At 36.7% G+C, this 14,577-nt stretch overlaps 3 protein-coding genes and 1 long non-coding RNA gene across 9 annotated transcripts; 2 read left to right on the top strand and 2 right to left on the bottom strand.

Moving 5' to 3' along the window:
* Window positions 1-5: 5 nt before the first annotated feature.
* Window positions 6-983, top strand: LOC105683600 (CDGSH iron-sulfur domain-containing protein 3, mitochondrial). The gene is made up of 2 exons (XM_012396325.3): window positions 6-184; window positions 445-983. The coding sequence occupies exons 1-2, from the start codon at window positions 113-115 to the stop codon at window positions 802-804; spliced, it is 432 nt and encodes a 143-aa protein (XP_012251748.2). The 5' UTR covers window positions 6-112; the 3' UTR covers window positions 805-983.
* An 83-nt stretch (window positions 984-1,066) lies between these two features.
* On the bottom strand, window positions 1,067-8,781 carry LOC105683599 (phosphatidylinositol 5-phosphate 4-kinase type-2 alpha). 4 transcript variants are annotated; one of them, XM_012396321.3, is made up of 9 exons: window positions 8,417-8,781; window positions 7,393-7,490; window positions 7,045-7,155; window positions 6,441-6,632; window positions 5,296-5,446; window positions 4,924-5,223; window positions 4,649-4,827; window positions 4,291-4,433; window positions 1,067-4,046 (listed from the first exon to the last, which is right to left on the bottom strand). In XM_012396321.3, exons 1-9 carry the CDS (start codon window positions 8,552-8,554, stop codon window positions 3,859-3,861), a joined length of 1,500 nt encoding a protein of 499 aa, XP_012251744.1. In that variant the 5' UTR covers window positions 8,555-8,781; the 3' UTR covers window positions 1,067-3,858. The 4 variants fall into 4 exon arrangements, with proteins under 4 accessions (XP_012251744.1, XP_012251745.1, XP_012251746.1 ...); XM_012396322.3 differs by having other exon boundaries at window positions 5,296-5,434; XM_012396323.3 differs by lacking the exon at window positions 6,441-6,632 and having other exon boundaries at window positions 8,417-8,778.
* Window positions 8,782-9,699: 918 nt separating this feature from the next.
* Window positions 9,700-10,273, bottom strand: LOC125501730. The gene is made up of 2 exons (XR_007279371.1): window positions 10,083-10,273; window positions 9,700-10,012 (listed from the first exon to the last, which is right to left on the bottom strand). It is a non-coding gene; the product is annotated as an uncharacterized LOC125501730 (long non-coding RNA).
* Window positions 9,892-14,539, top strand: LOC105684711 (dymeclin). 3 transcript variants are annotated; one of them, XM_012398297.4, is made up of 14 exons: window positions 9,898-10,034; window positions 10,090-10,173; window positions 10,479-10,587; window positions 10,899-11,203; window positions 11,277-11,480; window positions 11,579-11,823; window positions 12,015-12,230; window positions 12,315-12,496; window positions 12,556-12,681; window positions 12,787-12,900; window positions 13,008-13,220; window positions 13,289-13,471; window positions 13,549-13,665; window positions 13,789-14,539. In XM_012398297.4, the coding sequence occupies exons 4-14, from the start codon at window positions 10,917-10,919 to the stop codon at window positions 13,957-13,959; spliced, it is 2,058 nt and encodes a 685-aa protein (XP_012253720.2). In that variant the 5' UTR covers window positions 9,898-10,034; window positions 10,090-10,173; window positions 10,479-10,587; window positions 10,899-10,916; the 3' UTR covers window positions 13,960-14,539. The 3 variants fall into 3 exon arrangements, with proteins under 3 accessions (XP_012253717.2, XP_012253719.2, XP_012253720.2); XM_012398296.4 differs by lacking the exon at window positions 10,090-10,173 and having other exon boundaries at window positions 9,895-10,034; XM_012398294.4 differs by lacking the exons at window positions 10,090-10,173; window positions 10,479-10,587 and having other exon boundaries at window positions 9,892-10,034.
* The last annotated feature ends 38 nt before the right edge of the window (window positions 14,540-14,577 follow it).

Genomic DNA, 14,577 nt, shown 5'->3' with positions numbered 1-14,577 from the left:
GATCGGATGAGTTTTAGAACAGCCGAAGATTCGTTAATGTTCACACGTGATCCGTGATCTGTTGCAAAAGACGTCGCGAAAGGTTTAAATTCGATCGTCACGTCTTAGCAACATGATTTCTGTACTTCTTGTCTGCAGAACATTGAAGAATCATGTAAACAATCAACTCCGACAGTCGCTACGCGTAAGTAAAAGTCATATTCAAAGTGCTCTCCTATACGACAGAATAGCAAACACTTAGCGGTTACATGACAACCTCCAAGTAGAGCTTGTCGTCCGCTAAACATGACAATTGAATAGAGAAATGTTCATAAATTATTAATTGATTACCCGATAAATGTTCCAATGACTAGAAAAAAATCACACTCAATGATAACTCTTAAGTTGAATCGAAATAACCCCCTATAAAATTTCCGGAATCATGTTTCTTTCGTTATTTCATAGGTCGCTGGATTCTCTTCGAAGAAAACAGAGCCACCCCCTATACCTAGGAATCTATTACAGGATTTACATACAGCATCCCAGCAGAAAGAATGCGGCGTGATGTATGATAAAAAACCCTTCAAGGTTCGTTGCGAGGCTGGAAAACGCTACTCATGGTGTTTGTGTGGAAAGAGCAGGAATCAGCCATTCTGTGATGGCACGCACAGAGATGTGTTTCTAAAAATCAAACTCAGACCAGTTCACTTTGCTGTTGAAGAGACCAAAGATTACTGGTTGTGTAATTGTAAACAAACATCCAATAGACCATTCTGTGACGGAACACACAAAAAACCTGAAATTCAAGAGGCTGTCAAGTCTTAACATTTTGCTGTTGCCATTGATTCATCATCCAATAGTAATACTCCGAGGAGATGCTAAGGTAATGCAACAAATTTTCATTCAACAGCTACATGATATCTCTCACCAGAATTCATGTTAGTTAGTAAATCTTTTTATGCTGTATGTGAAGTTAATAAATTCTTCAACTGCACTTGCCCCTACGATTTTGACATTCATTTCAATAACCTGTTTTCCTGGAAATCTTCCTCAGAGGGTCTGATGAATTGCAAATTTTTCAGTAGACTTTTTTTCCTTAATTTATTTTAATTTTGAACTTATGCATTATTATACAGATAGGGATATCTTGACCCATTTTCTAAAGTCTAACAGAATGCGGATTATACCGGCAACTTAAAAATACTGTACATGACATCTGTTTACAATGGTTTAAAATTGCATAGTACAAATCAAATTCTATAATGTTTCATCTGTCAACATAATATTAAAATATGAAATTTGAGATATCTGAAAAAAAAAAAATAGTTCAAGTGGAGGCAGATGTAGTAATAAGAATCTGTAATCATTAAATTACAGCATAAAGTGTGTGGCTGTGATGATAATAGTTCATCTAGTTAGTTTTTTAGAGCTACAGAAGTGGCTGTTCACTTGAGAAAAAATGAAAAGTTAAAATTATTAGAATATCTCATATACGTAGCATTGGCTACGTTGTTAAAAATATCACCAATCAATGAAATTGTATCCAATGAATCTGGATCACAAATGTGAACTGGATTGTTTCATCGACGTTGTACACTCTAAAAAAGTCTCCAGTGCACGTAGATTGATAATTTTTTTGTTCAACTTGTAAAATATGAGATACGGTTACAAGTCGATTGAAGAGCCACGCTTGACCGATGAGTCAGAGTCAGTTTCCAAATTCTTCAAATGACTAAAACACTTTAGTGTTGGCATGAAAAATGATTTCTATGAATAATCCTCATAGAATACCTCGGATACCGTTAGACTTTATCATTCACACCTAGAGCTCATGTTGTAGCTTCTTTCTCACTCAAGAATAATTTTATGCGCACGTTGGTTTCATGCAAGTACAGATATAGCCAGCACAAGCATATTTTATAACTCACTGAATTCGGACTAGATGTATCTTACACTTTAGATCGATGAATTATAGTAATATGGTCTGGTATAACAAGATATAAATATGTTTACTTTTTTTTAAGCATTGCAGAAATTATTACGCGCGCAATGGTTAGTTTTTGGGCAATATTTCAGATATTTCTAGTGCAAATACATACGCTCGTCGAATCTACTAGAAATCATGGCCAAGTATCATAATATTAGACTTAAAAAAAAGAGAAATTATAATTCCTTCATCACAACGGAGTTCCATTACTTTTTTAGTCAGAAGCAACAATGAATATTGGAAAAAAAAATTAAAGATTAAAGCGGCAGAGATGCTAAATCTACCCAAAGTTACGTAAGTCGTGTGGCGACCTTGATTTGGTCAGATAATTTTAATGATCATAGGAGAAATTTCGCCCAAGATAATGCAAAAGGGATCAATTTCTTTTCTGTTTCTCATCGGTGACAATTTTCTTGTTCGTTATACAAATAGAAATACTGAGTTTGAACGCTCGAAAGCCTTTTTTAGTCTGCAAGATTGATTCCCATCAACCATTCATCGTACAGATAATCAGAAAAGCTGGATCAATAAATTTCCATAGTATTACACGGATTTCTCAATGGTATGCTTTTTGAGAGATTGAAATTAGCACGTAGAAGAGAGAGCGACGAATAAATCTCCTCATATGTACTGAAAATTTTTTTTTCTACAGGAGTTCAAAAAAAACTCTGAAAAAAAAAAATAGAAGTCTAGGAGAATACGTCTCATTTTGGCTGCAGATAATCCGGTAAGAACTCTCAAAACGCATACCATGTATTATGTGAAATTCTTAAGCATAGTAACACTTAGACGTACATAAGTAGGTGGTAGGTAAGCATATTGTACTCGCTTGTAGTAAACATACGTAAGTAGTAATATGGGTATCCATATACACGTGTATAAACGAGCCTATCAGAACTAACAGGATAACTTCAGATGAAATATTCTTATATTCAATAGTAAAGTATTGTGCTCTCACGCATGCCCACCGATATCGAAGTCGATTTCTGTAAAGCAAAAGATGTGCCAAAGCATCTCATATCTTGTGGATAAATATTGGTGTTTTTTTTATAGTGAGATTAACGTCTTATTTATCATGTTACATAATATGATAAATCAAGTAACGCACTGATAACTTGACGCGAATAAATCAACCGGTAGAAAATTGAGAATAAATTATAACACCGCTGAGGCACAAACATCACTAGTAGTGCAGAAACCGATTTTAATACACGACTAACGACAAGAACGTACAAAACAATTTATCTACAACGTTGTACATTATCTAATTAGAAAAATTCATATCACTTCATCCATTATAATGATCAGATATTTGTCATTCATGATTTAAGTTCAGCAGTTTCAAGGACTAAATAGATAACATTAAAAAACTTTAGTGAAAAAATTTACCGAATAGCAGTCCTTGCGTCCCAATTAGAATGATAAAGCGAAGATCATAACTTCAGAGTTAAATAAGCCCGAGCCTGAGACATACCTTTTACTTTGTGGTTTTACAGAGGATAAGTAATGCGGGATGGAATATATTTTGCATTATTTACCATAATTGTCCATTCCGATGTTGTTTCAACAGTTTCTAATATCATCTGACGTTTGCTGTTAAAAATTTTTATAACTTTTTGCCGCCTAAGACAATAGATAACTGTGCACATTTCAGCAGCCTCATTATAGAGAATGCAAAGTGCAACAGGTAGTGAAATTGGTAATACGGGTTGCCACATCAAATTAATTGTACAGATAATTCGATCCCCGGCGTAGACAATTAATTCAGCTTCCAGTTTCAATCGATCGACCAATTGATCATTTTTAATGTCTCTTCGATGAATTGAAAATCTTTGATTTTCAAACCGTACCAAATTATGTGTTTCGATTTCAACGCATTCGCGATTTAACAATTACTCTATCGCTTTACTCATGAACTCGATGAATCGCTTTCCATATTGCTCGGGATCACAGGTTGATATACCATCTACATTTGCACCATATTTGACGGTCTTTGCTGCCTTTGCAGCCTGCTTCCTCACCCCGTAATGCGTCAGAACGTCTATTATTGCTAAGAAATAAATCTCCTTCAATGGGGCACCTGAAACACAATTTTAGACGTATCTTTTGTAACGTGAATCCGTCTGATAGCGTTTGTTACAAAAATAACCATACTGTTGGCCGTTACATTGTGTTTTGCATGGAATTTGGCCAAATATAGGAAAACAATCTGTATAATTCGTTGATGAAGACTAGCCACCGATTCAAGAGCTGAACGGCTAATAATAACAAAGATATAGATAGAATGAGATGTTACTTAGAACAGATATTAATAGAAATCTTACCATCTGAACTAGGAATTGCGTATATATCTAGTTCTGGTATGATAGTTCCTTCGTACTGCAAACTGGAATCCCGCATTAATGCGGTATGTGGTGATTCTGGGGGAGTAGACATTCCCATCACTGCAAAGCCCCCCCATTGTCGGCTGGAAGGTTTAATTCTTTTTCAAATCACAGTCAAACTCCATTTGAAATACCTTCCACAAATTGTGGGCTAAATGTTTTTCGCAACAAGAATCCCAACGAAAATAATTGGCATACATTATTTTTGTTTTACTGCAAATGGGATGAATGAAACACGTTTTCTGGATGATTATTCGTTGCCAACTAACTTCAATTAAAATATAACTGTAATAATTACCACTCTCCCATTGGGCCACGAGTGTCTAGTCCGCTGCCAGACTCACTGTCGTCCTCGTCTTCGTGATTATCTTCATCATCCTCTCTTTCTGCACGTTCTCTGTTTTCTTGTTCAGCTCGAGCACAGTCGTGAACTCCAAGCAATAGCGAGTAATCCATCAGATGTAGCCGCGTCAGAAACTGTGGTATCGATTTTTTTTTTAAATTAATATGCAAGGTTTGCTGGAAGGGCTATATTGGTAATGGGGAAATATTAATTTCTATAAGTTTACTAACACCGACATCAGCAGTCAGCGTTTCTATAAGTTTCCCTTTCGCATCATCTCCTATATAAATTTTCATTCCTTCCTTGACAAAGTCATTATCCTTATACGTTGGAAGGTCTTTCTCCTTTTCTTTGTCCGAGGCTTCCCTGTCCACCGTTGACCCTTTCAAATCAAATTTCCTATGTGTCACCAGGTGATTTGAAAATACGTTTCTAATAGCAACGACGTAATGTTCGACTCCATCCACCGTGAGACGATACATGCCTAGATATTGTGGCAATAACGTTTTTCCGTGCCGTTCTACGATATACTGAAACGTATAAGAAAAATTTTAAAAAACAATCCTGAATTTTATAGGGAAAGCCGTATTTGAATAATTTACCGGATGATAGTGCTTCAAAAAAGAATGCATCCTTTCGACTTCTTCGCTTGTCAGTGTTTTGATGATGAATAGCTTGTCATACGATTGATAAAATTTAGCGCCACTTTTTCCTGACGAGTCATCCAGGACTGGTTGAGATCTAAAATAATAGCTAAAATTTACGCAATCTTTTTATGTTACAACACCTTTATGCTAATGGGTTAGGCTCAATTAAGCTAAATCAACAAACCAACAAAACAGTGGTCGAGGAAACAATGGTAGCCTCTCTAGCCACTGAAAAAAAAGTTTTGCTTCGACGTATGCAGAATGTGATTCATTGACGATGGAATACTACATAATTGTAAGATATAATACTATTGCTCGGCGATGCCTACCGTTGCTTTGTTCAAGTGGATGACAATTGACTAGAATTAAATCATAAAAGTTGCCGCTCCCAAGTAAGTGATCCCAAGTAAAGTGATGAATTATAAAAGTTCAAACTAAAAAAACAATAAATGGAACTTTAAATGTTTTCACGAAATTGGGAACCATTAATTGTTGATAATAAATTGGGGCTCATTCCTAACACTTGATTGAGCAATGATATCAGCTAATATCAAGGGCAGTGTGCAAATTACAAGAATTGGGCATAATTGTGTGGAAAAATCACCGACTATAATTGTTTGGCAGCAGAGTGACATAAGAAGGATTGAATCTGACTAAAAAAAATTGAGTTATGCAAGCATGCCCAACACTACAAGTATGAATAAAAATGACATCTATTGCAGTAATGAAAATCGAATGGTCAGTTTGTTAGAACCAACATTTGATTAGTGTTTTTGAAACATTCATTAAAAATAATTTACCAATCATAACTATGCCAATAATATATCCCATTTTTGGTATAACTAACTTAAAAAAATGGTATTGCCAATCATATGGCTACTCCCGAAGCTTCTTCTGTTCATTGGCATTTGAATTTATGAGAATGATGTGTTATCTCGCATCCAATGATTATATGGTGTTAGTGGGTGCTTGCTTTGACCGTAGCATGTGCAATAAAATTTGAAAATATACAGATCGATACGATCTTCAAACTAAATAGTTAATTTGTTACGTTGAACACAAATGACACGCAGAGAACTCATATAAATAACCTATCTGACCTCAATCGTTTTGGTTTAAGACTGTAGGTACGCTGCGGCTTAGCAAGAACTGGAATATGCGAAACAGCAGAAGGAGGGGACAAAATAATTGAGGGAACTGTCGCTGATCGCTGAACCAATTGCCGAGTCCTTCCGGCAACCGTTGCAGAGGCAGGCCGACGTTTTGCTCGGGAAGGATTAAACGTCCGACATCTGTCGGCAAAAGTCATTTTAACTAATGACAATCTACCGCTGTGCACACATTATAGGCACATTTAATAGGTGGAGACCAAAATTTGGTGGGCTAGTTACTGGCTACTACCCTATTACCACAAAATAATTATTGTGCAATTTGTAATTAGCATATTGACGAACTCTTGTACAGCGCAGCTGAAAATATTGTCAAATCTGCAAGATTATCCAATGCTAATTTGATCTGTTTCCTATTCTAGAGAATTAGTAGACAGCTCCATATTCGTTACGAAGCGTTAGGCTATGATCTGTAGAATCTAAAGAACCACTGTCACTTGCTCATGCATCCAAGCCGTTTGATATGATTCTGTAATTTTAAAGTGAGAGGAGATTTTGCCTGTCGTGAGCATTCAGGAGTAGAATCATATCCCACCTTGTCATAGATTCCTTGTAGTCCAAATCATCTATGCCAAATCTTTCTCGCAAGTTTCTGAACACCAGTGGGCAGTACTCTTTGATTTTGAAGTGTGATGGCATATTTTCTCTAGAAGAAAGTTTAAATCAATAAGATTTCAATAATCAATTGCGTAGGACTAGACAAAAAAATTGGCACCGATAGTTTAACATTAGAATAATTGGCTTGAATAATAAGCTTGATGGAAATTCTATTTGTTGAAAAATCTTATTATAATGGATATTTATTGTCCTAACTAATGGACTAAAAATGGTGCATTAGTTTTTTTTAATTTCATGAGGAAAAGGTAGCAGATAGAGGACTTACTTGTTGAACAGATGATTGTCAACTTTTAATTTGCTGTAGGCTCTGAAGTCATCCGGAAGTAGCATGACTGGTATGTTAACGTGGCTCAATTCATTTATCTGAATAATGTAACAATGTATGATATTATTGAACAATATTATCAACAGATATACTTGCTATTGCTTTTGAAGATATTTCAAATTCTTGGAAATTCCAAACTCCCAAAATTATTATCAGTCACATTTCCAGTTGCCAAGTTTTGAAATTATATCGCGCTTGATCCTTTATAATCAAACATTAATTGGAAAAGATAACCAGTTGTGCGAAAAAAATCCAAGAAAAAAAGAGCAAATCTCTCTTATCTCACAGGTAGATTGCTATGCTATCTTTATCTACGTGATAACGAAAATACAACGAAGTTTATCTAACAAAACTGGCCAACAATGAGACAAATTTTTATTGTATATCTTAAGATGATATTGCAATCAATTTCTATTACTGAACATAATTTATAGTATTCGCTCTATTATATCAAAATATGATTGAAATAATCAATCATACCATCTATGCCTGTACATCGTTGAAAAATATTTTGCGACGCTGACATTCCAAATTACAGAGTATACCTGTCATGAGCTATTGTTACGCAAAACTTAACATTAGATGATAGCAGCTGCATAATGCATTGGGATCCTTTATACTTAGCACTCAATGTGTCTGTCAAGAGCAATACTTCCAAAGAAGGCATACATTGCGTGTTATTTTGATAATTGACCAAGAGCAAAGCGTCATAAATTTATTGCAAATTGAAAGACAACATTCCAGAAATTCAAATATCAAACATTGCACATGGAATCAGTGGCAAGGAATTTAATGCATGAAGTTCGGCACGTACCTCAGTCTCAGAGTACGTAACTATCCATGATTAATCAATTTGTACACATTTAACCAAAGTCAGAAACGAAGAAGAGTGGGAAAAAAGTGTAAGTTTTCAAGTTAAGGGTACATTAGATGAAATGAATGCAAATAAATGTTGATGTATTACCGTGTGATTAACACCCCACATGAATACGCTGAGCAGAGGTTCATTGGCTCGAAATAATTTAACCTTTTGATGCTTGACACGGAAGTGTTTCTTTTTGAGCTTGCTGAGCCCACTGGAAACTTGCGGCACACTCGACATGGTTGATAGTTGTGATTACAGAAGTAGCCCAGAGTAGTTGATGATTATCCTATGTATCATCAGAATTATTTGATCATTCTTCGCAGGAGCCCTGCCCGTTCAGGAACATGACGTTAATCTCGATTGGTTCGAGAGTTCGGGAGGAGCGACGCAAATAAACTGATTCTGAAGGACTAAATGGAGTTTGACAGAACGTTGAAATCACCCTCCCAACAGTACAGCGGTCTGTACGCAACTGAGCTCTTTAAAAATGGTGGCGAACAGCCCCGAAATCAATCAGGCGAGCCAATCACACGAAATTATAATGCCAATGCCACCACGAACAGAACGATTGTTGGTCGAATTATTGCATGTGATGACACAGATATTGTGACAGCAATACAGTTGGCTATTTGTGTCAGAAATGACATGAAAACTGTTAATTACGTTGCAGCTTTAATTATCAACTAAGGGTGGCTTGTGCGAAGCTTTGCACAAAGTTTATTTCGAGCTTTGACAGGAGTGCTTTCCAAACTTAGGGTAAATCGGAGAGTGAATTTGCCCAGCAGAGTCACCGATAGCAGGAATCCGCCATACTCATTGCCAGATGAAGACAACAGTGCTGATTTGCCGCTGTGACAAGCAGATAAATAGGGATATTCTCTAGCTTTGAGTAGCTAGGAGCTTGATTAAATGTTCTCTCATCTATTTTGAGTACAACAATCCAGATATGCTGAGTAAATTAATTCATATATCAAATTTTTTAATTCGTGAAACTAAAATCCCCGCAAAAGTATTGACCGACCGCAAATATTCGAGGAAAACCATAAAATTAACGACAACTGCCTCCGATTTCCGAAGAACACCGAAGAATCCCGACTGCCTCCGAACGTTTGTGGGAAACCACAAAAGTAACGACGACTGCCTCCGGGGCGACGAAATTTTAAAAAATTTGGAAAAAATCGGAAAAAATCAGAAAAAACTAGAAAAAATTAGAAAAAATCAGAATAAGTTAGAAAAGAATTAGAAATAAATCTAGGGTTGTAGAACTTCACCTGAATATTATTGGCCGCTGGTAGGAGATGGAGGAGATCTGGTAATTAATTAATAAACAATGAAGGAAATGAAAAACATTCAGGAAACATGGGGAATAAAGTAAAAAATGATGACAAGGCAGTGTTTTTCTGTATTCTAATCTTGGAAACAAGAATCTGATTAGAAAATTCAACAACTACTGAGAGTCGTGAAGATATTACAATTTCTTTACTTTTCAAAGCGGAAAATTATAATTTCCAAAGCTCATTACTTCCTATTATCCTTAGCATCGCCCAGTAGAGAGTGGTACCGAATGACTGCAGTGAATTCCTCACCAACCACCATCTGCAATGACACAAATTGCCTCCACTTCGAAGAGTGCCCACGAGTCACATATCCAGCTACACTGCTGTCACTCTTTCCAACTATGTGTCATCTGTGTGTCTGCTTAATTTGATATTATTTAGTAAGTAATTTATAGCTCGTGTTTCCAGATGTAAACATTGTTGAATACCTTGCAGAGCAAAAGTAATTACGGACCGACGAACTTCGCGACGAACTTCGACGATGATCCTATCAAAACAGTCAGACGTCAAGCTATAGAGGTTATTCATTTTTAGCTGATGGATTCTTATGCTTAAACTGCTACGTATCCTCTCTATTTTTTTTCTCTAATCCAACAATCACTTGTGTCTATCATTTCAGTGTAACTATTAAAACTAATTTTTGCAATCGTACCGTCGTGCCTCCGTTATTTGAATATTGATGCAAGTAGGTGTATGTAGTGTGTGAAACATATTTTTGCACAATTCGAGGGTTTTGCATATTTTTTTGTCATGTGCATTATGATTCATGATTCGTTACGTTAGAGCTGAAAATGATCAAACTAATTACTATTGAAATGTTTAAGGCCCGAGGAAAAGAACTGGGTCTCTGAAAATCAGGTCACCGTTGAAACTTATTTGCCATGTCCACAAGACCTGTACTTTGCTTGTCGTCGAGAACTCGTTATTAGTTTGGTAATTATAACAACTTTTTGGTCTCATGTGAATCTTTCCATTTCCTCTCTGCTCCTGCTTCTCAGTTTTTGAGCGGAGAGTCCTATACCTCTTCATGGGTAGAATTCTCTGACGCACTTGCACGTGTTATATATATACAAGAGGATTGGTAAGAATTGATAACGTATTTTTTTTCATCCCTGATTACTGACGACATTTTGACAGTGTGCAAGAAAGATGTAGATTATTCATATTTTTTTGTCCTGAATGATATTGCAAATTTACAGATATTCTTAGTTATCAGTTTAACTAAAGAGTGTCAAATTTCAAAGGAATCCATAAGTGGAGCAATGGGTACGACACCGAGTCGCTACGAGGATCTTTCCAAGAATAAATTTCTCATACGGTTTGCTGGAAAAGAATCAATTTCTCCAAGTGATCAATTCTGGAACCGGTTTTTGTCCTACAACATACGACCCCCTGTTACTAGGAATGATCAAATAGAACTTGATTCTCGGCTTGACACGACTTGTCAGCAGTTACTTGCAAATAATTCGAACACAGGGAATCTAGGATCCTTGATACAAGTATTTTTGCAACGAACCACAGAATTGCTTGCCTCTCAGCAGGATCAAAAGTAAGTCCAACTTTTTGCTCTCGATCATCTGATGAATGAGTTGAATAAGTTGCAAGTTTCATTATTTGTACAGTATAATATTGGCCTGGCAAACGTACAACGCATTGTTTGCGGTACGATGCATTTTAAAATATTTATTGGAAACTGTTGGGGAGGAGGAGATGGTTCGACATGCAGAGGCTCTACCACTGGCTGCAAAGACCTCAAATACCTCTGTATCTAGGCTTGAATCCTTTTACGATACTCTTGTCGAGATTGTTACCGATGTTCCTCTGTCGTGAGTATAACACATTTATGCCATTTCCCACAATTACCATCAGCAGATGAACTTAACACAGGGTTCAGCGTTTCACTCAATCATAACTTCTCTTTCAGTGAATTCACGTATGTCGTACACCTGGAAGCAGTGAACTGCCTTCTTGTTTTACTTTCTGTACAATTATTCTCTCAAACTCCAGCCGAATACAGCCGCATATACAGAATAGCAATGCATGAGGAACAGAGAGTACCTGCTTCGGTGATGGTCTATACACTTTTGCATAATTTTGTTCGGCAAGAACACGCACCACCTGGCTTATTAACACAGCAGAATGGGGGAGGCTTAGTCCTCAGTATTGCAGGTAAATATGGAAGATCCTAATAACATTTTTTTGGTAATGTAAAATTCTTTTGTAAAGATTAACCCCATCGCTACTAATTTCATTTTATGAAATTTGTCAATGAATTATTCAGTTTCTTTGATGATGAAATGATTAGAAATAAAATTGGATTAATAGATGAGCAGGTGTGATGAGAAAAAATTACATTCTAGCTGGCCTGTGGAATGTTATTACGATGGGCATGGCCAACAATTCAAAAAACGTGCAAGTTCTGAATGGCGGTGGTACAGAAGACGTGGAAAGGAAACGTGATACGGAAACACCGCTAGCCAGTCAATCTCTTTTATTGTTATTAGTTCTCACAAACCATTGCACGGCTGTTCATAATCCGTTCAGAGATGCGTTGTACGGTTTTATCAACTCCCAAGGTAAATTCTTCTTTACATACTTTCGTACGTATTGACGACAACAAATATTTCTCATAAGACTTGAGTCAACAATTTTTCAAACAGATGACGGCGTTCACATACCACCGAAACCAGAGACGTCTTTCAAGTTCAATTTGGATGCGTTATACTCCACAATTTGCAAAGTACCAAATACGGATGAAACAACTTTGCTGTTATACATGCTACTGCATCGCAATCCAACGGTCAAAGCATATATCATGCAAAGAGCAGACATCCAGTTGCTGGTGGGTGAGGAATCTTTTTTGTCGAATTAAATTTTGGAATCCACTAAATATTTCCACAGGTTATGCCGATACTACAGATATTATATCACGCTCCCGACAACACGTCACATCACATTTACATGTCACTCATCATTTTATTGATATTGAGCGAAGATGACACGTTCAATAGGAACGTTCATGAAATAGTGAGTACCCAGTAGTTGAATTTAGGGAGGCGATTTTAAATTTTAAAGTATCAGAATTATCTGAACCTGCATTGTTTGTGTAAATTCTGCGTCTCCTTGCTTCAGATGTTGAAAGGCGTGACGTGGTACACGGAGAGGTCGATAAGTGAAATATCGCTGGGAGGATTACTGGTTTTGGTAGTGATTCGAACTATACAGTACAACATGCTGAAAATGCGGGTGAGTCGTTATTTTGAAACGAAACAGTGCGCTAATTCTAGTGACGACTGACATACCTGGCCATTGGCGTTTGCTGGGCATTTAATCGGTCTTAAACGAACTACCAGGACAAGTATCTACACACCAATTGTTTGGCGGCACTGGCCAACATGTCGGCTCAGTTCAGATCTCTACATCCGTACGTCTGCCAGAGATTGCTGAGCTTGTTCGAGACCTTGGCAAAAAAATATGCAAGATTGGAGACGAGTATACACAGACAGTCTATGAATTCCGAGAGTGCTGTAATCAATGTTAATGGAAGCGCTGTCAATTCCGACATGGTTAGTGACTGTGTAAAATTTGTCGATCCACGTCCACATTGATCGAAACCAACTTTGTGGTTTTCCAGATCCAAGACTTGACGGTCCTTGAGGAGGTCTTGAGAATGGTGTTGGAAATTATAAACAGTTGTCTGACGCATCAGCTAACTCATAATCCCAATTTGGTGTACACTCTTCTCTACAAGAAGGATATTTTTCAGTCATTCCGAATGCACTCAGCTTTTCAAGATATTGTTCAAAACATTGATTCCGTGAGTTTATTATTTCACTCCAGGCGTCGGCCGTCCTTTGTCACAGCAGAATTTGATTAGAGCTCTTCAATTTTCAGGTCATCAACTTTTTCTCGTACAAGTTGGAACAGAGGGATCAGTCGCACATAGGTGTTAGTCAAGTATTGGCAACTATTCAACAAGGAGCCACCCAATGGCCAAAGGACCGAATGAGGGTAAATTCGAGAAATAATATTAATTTGTTTGCAATTCCGTCTTTCTCCTCCCCATCGTAGGTCGGATTTTTTTTTAATTTTAGAAGTAATTCCGACGTCAATTTTTTAACTTTTTGTTCCTAGAAATTTCCGGAATTGAAATTTAAATACGTGGAAGAAGAGCAGCCCGAAGAATTTTTCATCCCGTATGTATGGAGCGTAGTTTGCCGAGGAGCCCTGTTACACTGGACCGCTGAAAGTATCAAATTATTTCCATCCAATAGCAGCGAACAAGCTACAATTGTTGTTTGCTGATGACCAGAAATTTTCACGACACCCATTCAAAGGTCGTTACGAGCGCTAAAAGTACAATACAAAAAGGTGTATCAGATACAGAGAATCATCAGAATATCATTAAGACGTATACTTCCTAGGGTTGGTAGCTGATAATAAAATATACTTGAAAACTCTATTGCTCTGAAGTTTGTATGTCAGAACGAAATTAAAGTGTCAATATCGATGTGTATTTATATCGGCACGTATGTAGATAGAATATCGTCATTTCTATTCGAACGCATCATCCATTGAGTGAAATTAGCTATTTATTAAATCCCATGGAATCCAGAATTGATTTGTTACGTTTTTCACCCAATTGAACAATTAATTCTTCAGACAATGAGTCAAATTTTTTTAATTGATTTGTCGTCATTACGCGTCTTGTTGATGAACGAAAAGAAAAGAAAAGAAAAATCATAGAAAGCGAACGAGTCTGAGTGAAGTTTACAGTTTTGTGTATTTCTTTTGATGGCTGTATATTTTTTTAAATTGTAAATCCTGTGATTAAATATGATAAGTGAAAACCTTAAAGCAAATAAATATAAATTATCATGCCAGAGTAGTGTAATATAATGTGCTTCAGAAGAAACGGGGTGG

The sequence above is a fragment of the Athalia rosae genome, chromosome 7, assembly GCF_917208135.1.
Source record: "Athalia rosae chromosome 7, iyAthRosa1.1, whole genome shotgun sequence".
Classification (NCBI taxonomy): Eukaryota; Metazoa; Arthropoda; class Insecta; order Hymenoptera; family Athaliidae; genus Athalia; species Athalia rosae.
Note: the sequence above shows the minus strand (reverse complement) of the source record. Positions and strands in the feature narration are given on the sequence as shown.

Bases quoted from the DNA above. Each gene is read 5' to 3' on its own strand.
- LOC105683600 (XM_012396325.3), top strand. From the start codon at position 113: ATGATTTCTGTACTTCTTGTCTGCAGAACATTGAAGAATCATGTAAAC. The intron at 185-444 runs GTAAGTAAAAGT...GTTATTTCATAG, and splicing joins AACTCCGACAGTCGCTACGC to GTCGCTGGATTCTCTTCGAA.
- LOC105683599 (XM_012396321.3), bottom strand. From the start codon at position 8,554: ATGTCGAGTGTGCCGCAAGTTTCCAGTGGGCTCAGCAAGCTCAAAAAG. The intron at 7,491-8,416 runs GTAATACATCAA...TACATTATTCAG, and splicing joins TGTGGGGTGTTAATCACACG to ATAAATGAATTGAGCCACGT. The intron at 4,047-4,290 runs GTAAGATTTCTA...ATTGTGTTTCAG, and splicing joins CGCAATTCCTAGTTCAGATG to GTGCCCCATTGAAGGAGATT.
- LOC105684711 (XM_012398294.4), top strand. From the start codon at position 10,917: ATGGGTACGACACCGAGTCGCTACGAGGATCTTTCCAAGAATAAATTT. The intron at 12,497-12,555 runs GTGGGTGAGGAA...ATATTTCCACAG, and splicing joins GAGCAGACATCCAGTTGCTG to GTTATGCCGATACTACAGAT. The intron at 13,472-13,548 runs GTGAGTTTATTA...TTCAATTTTCAG, and splicing joins TTGTTCAAAACATTGATTCC to GTCATCAACTTTTTCTCGTA.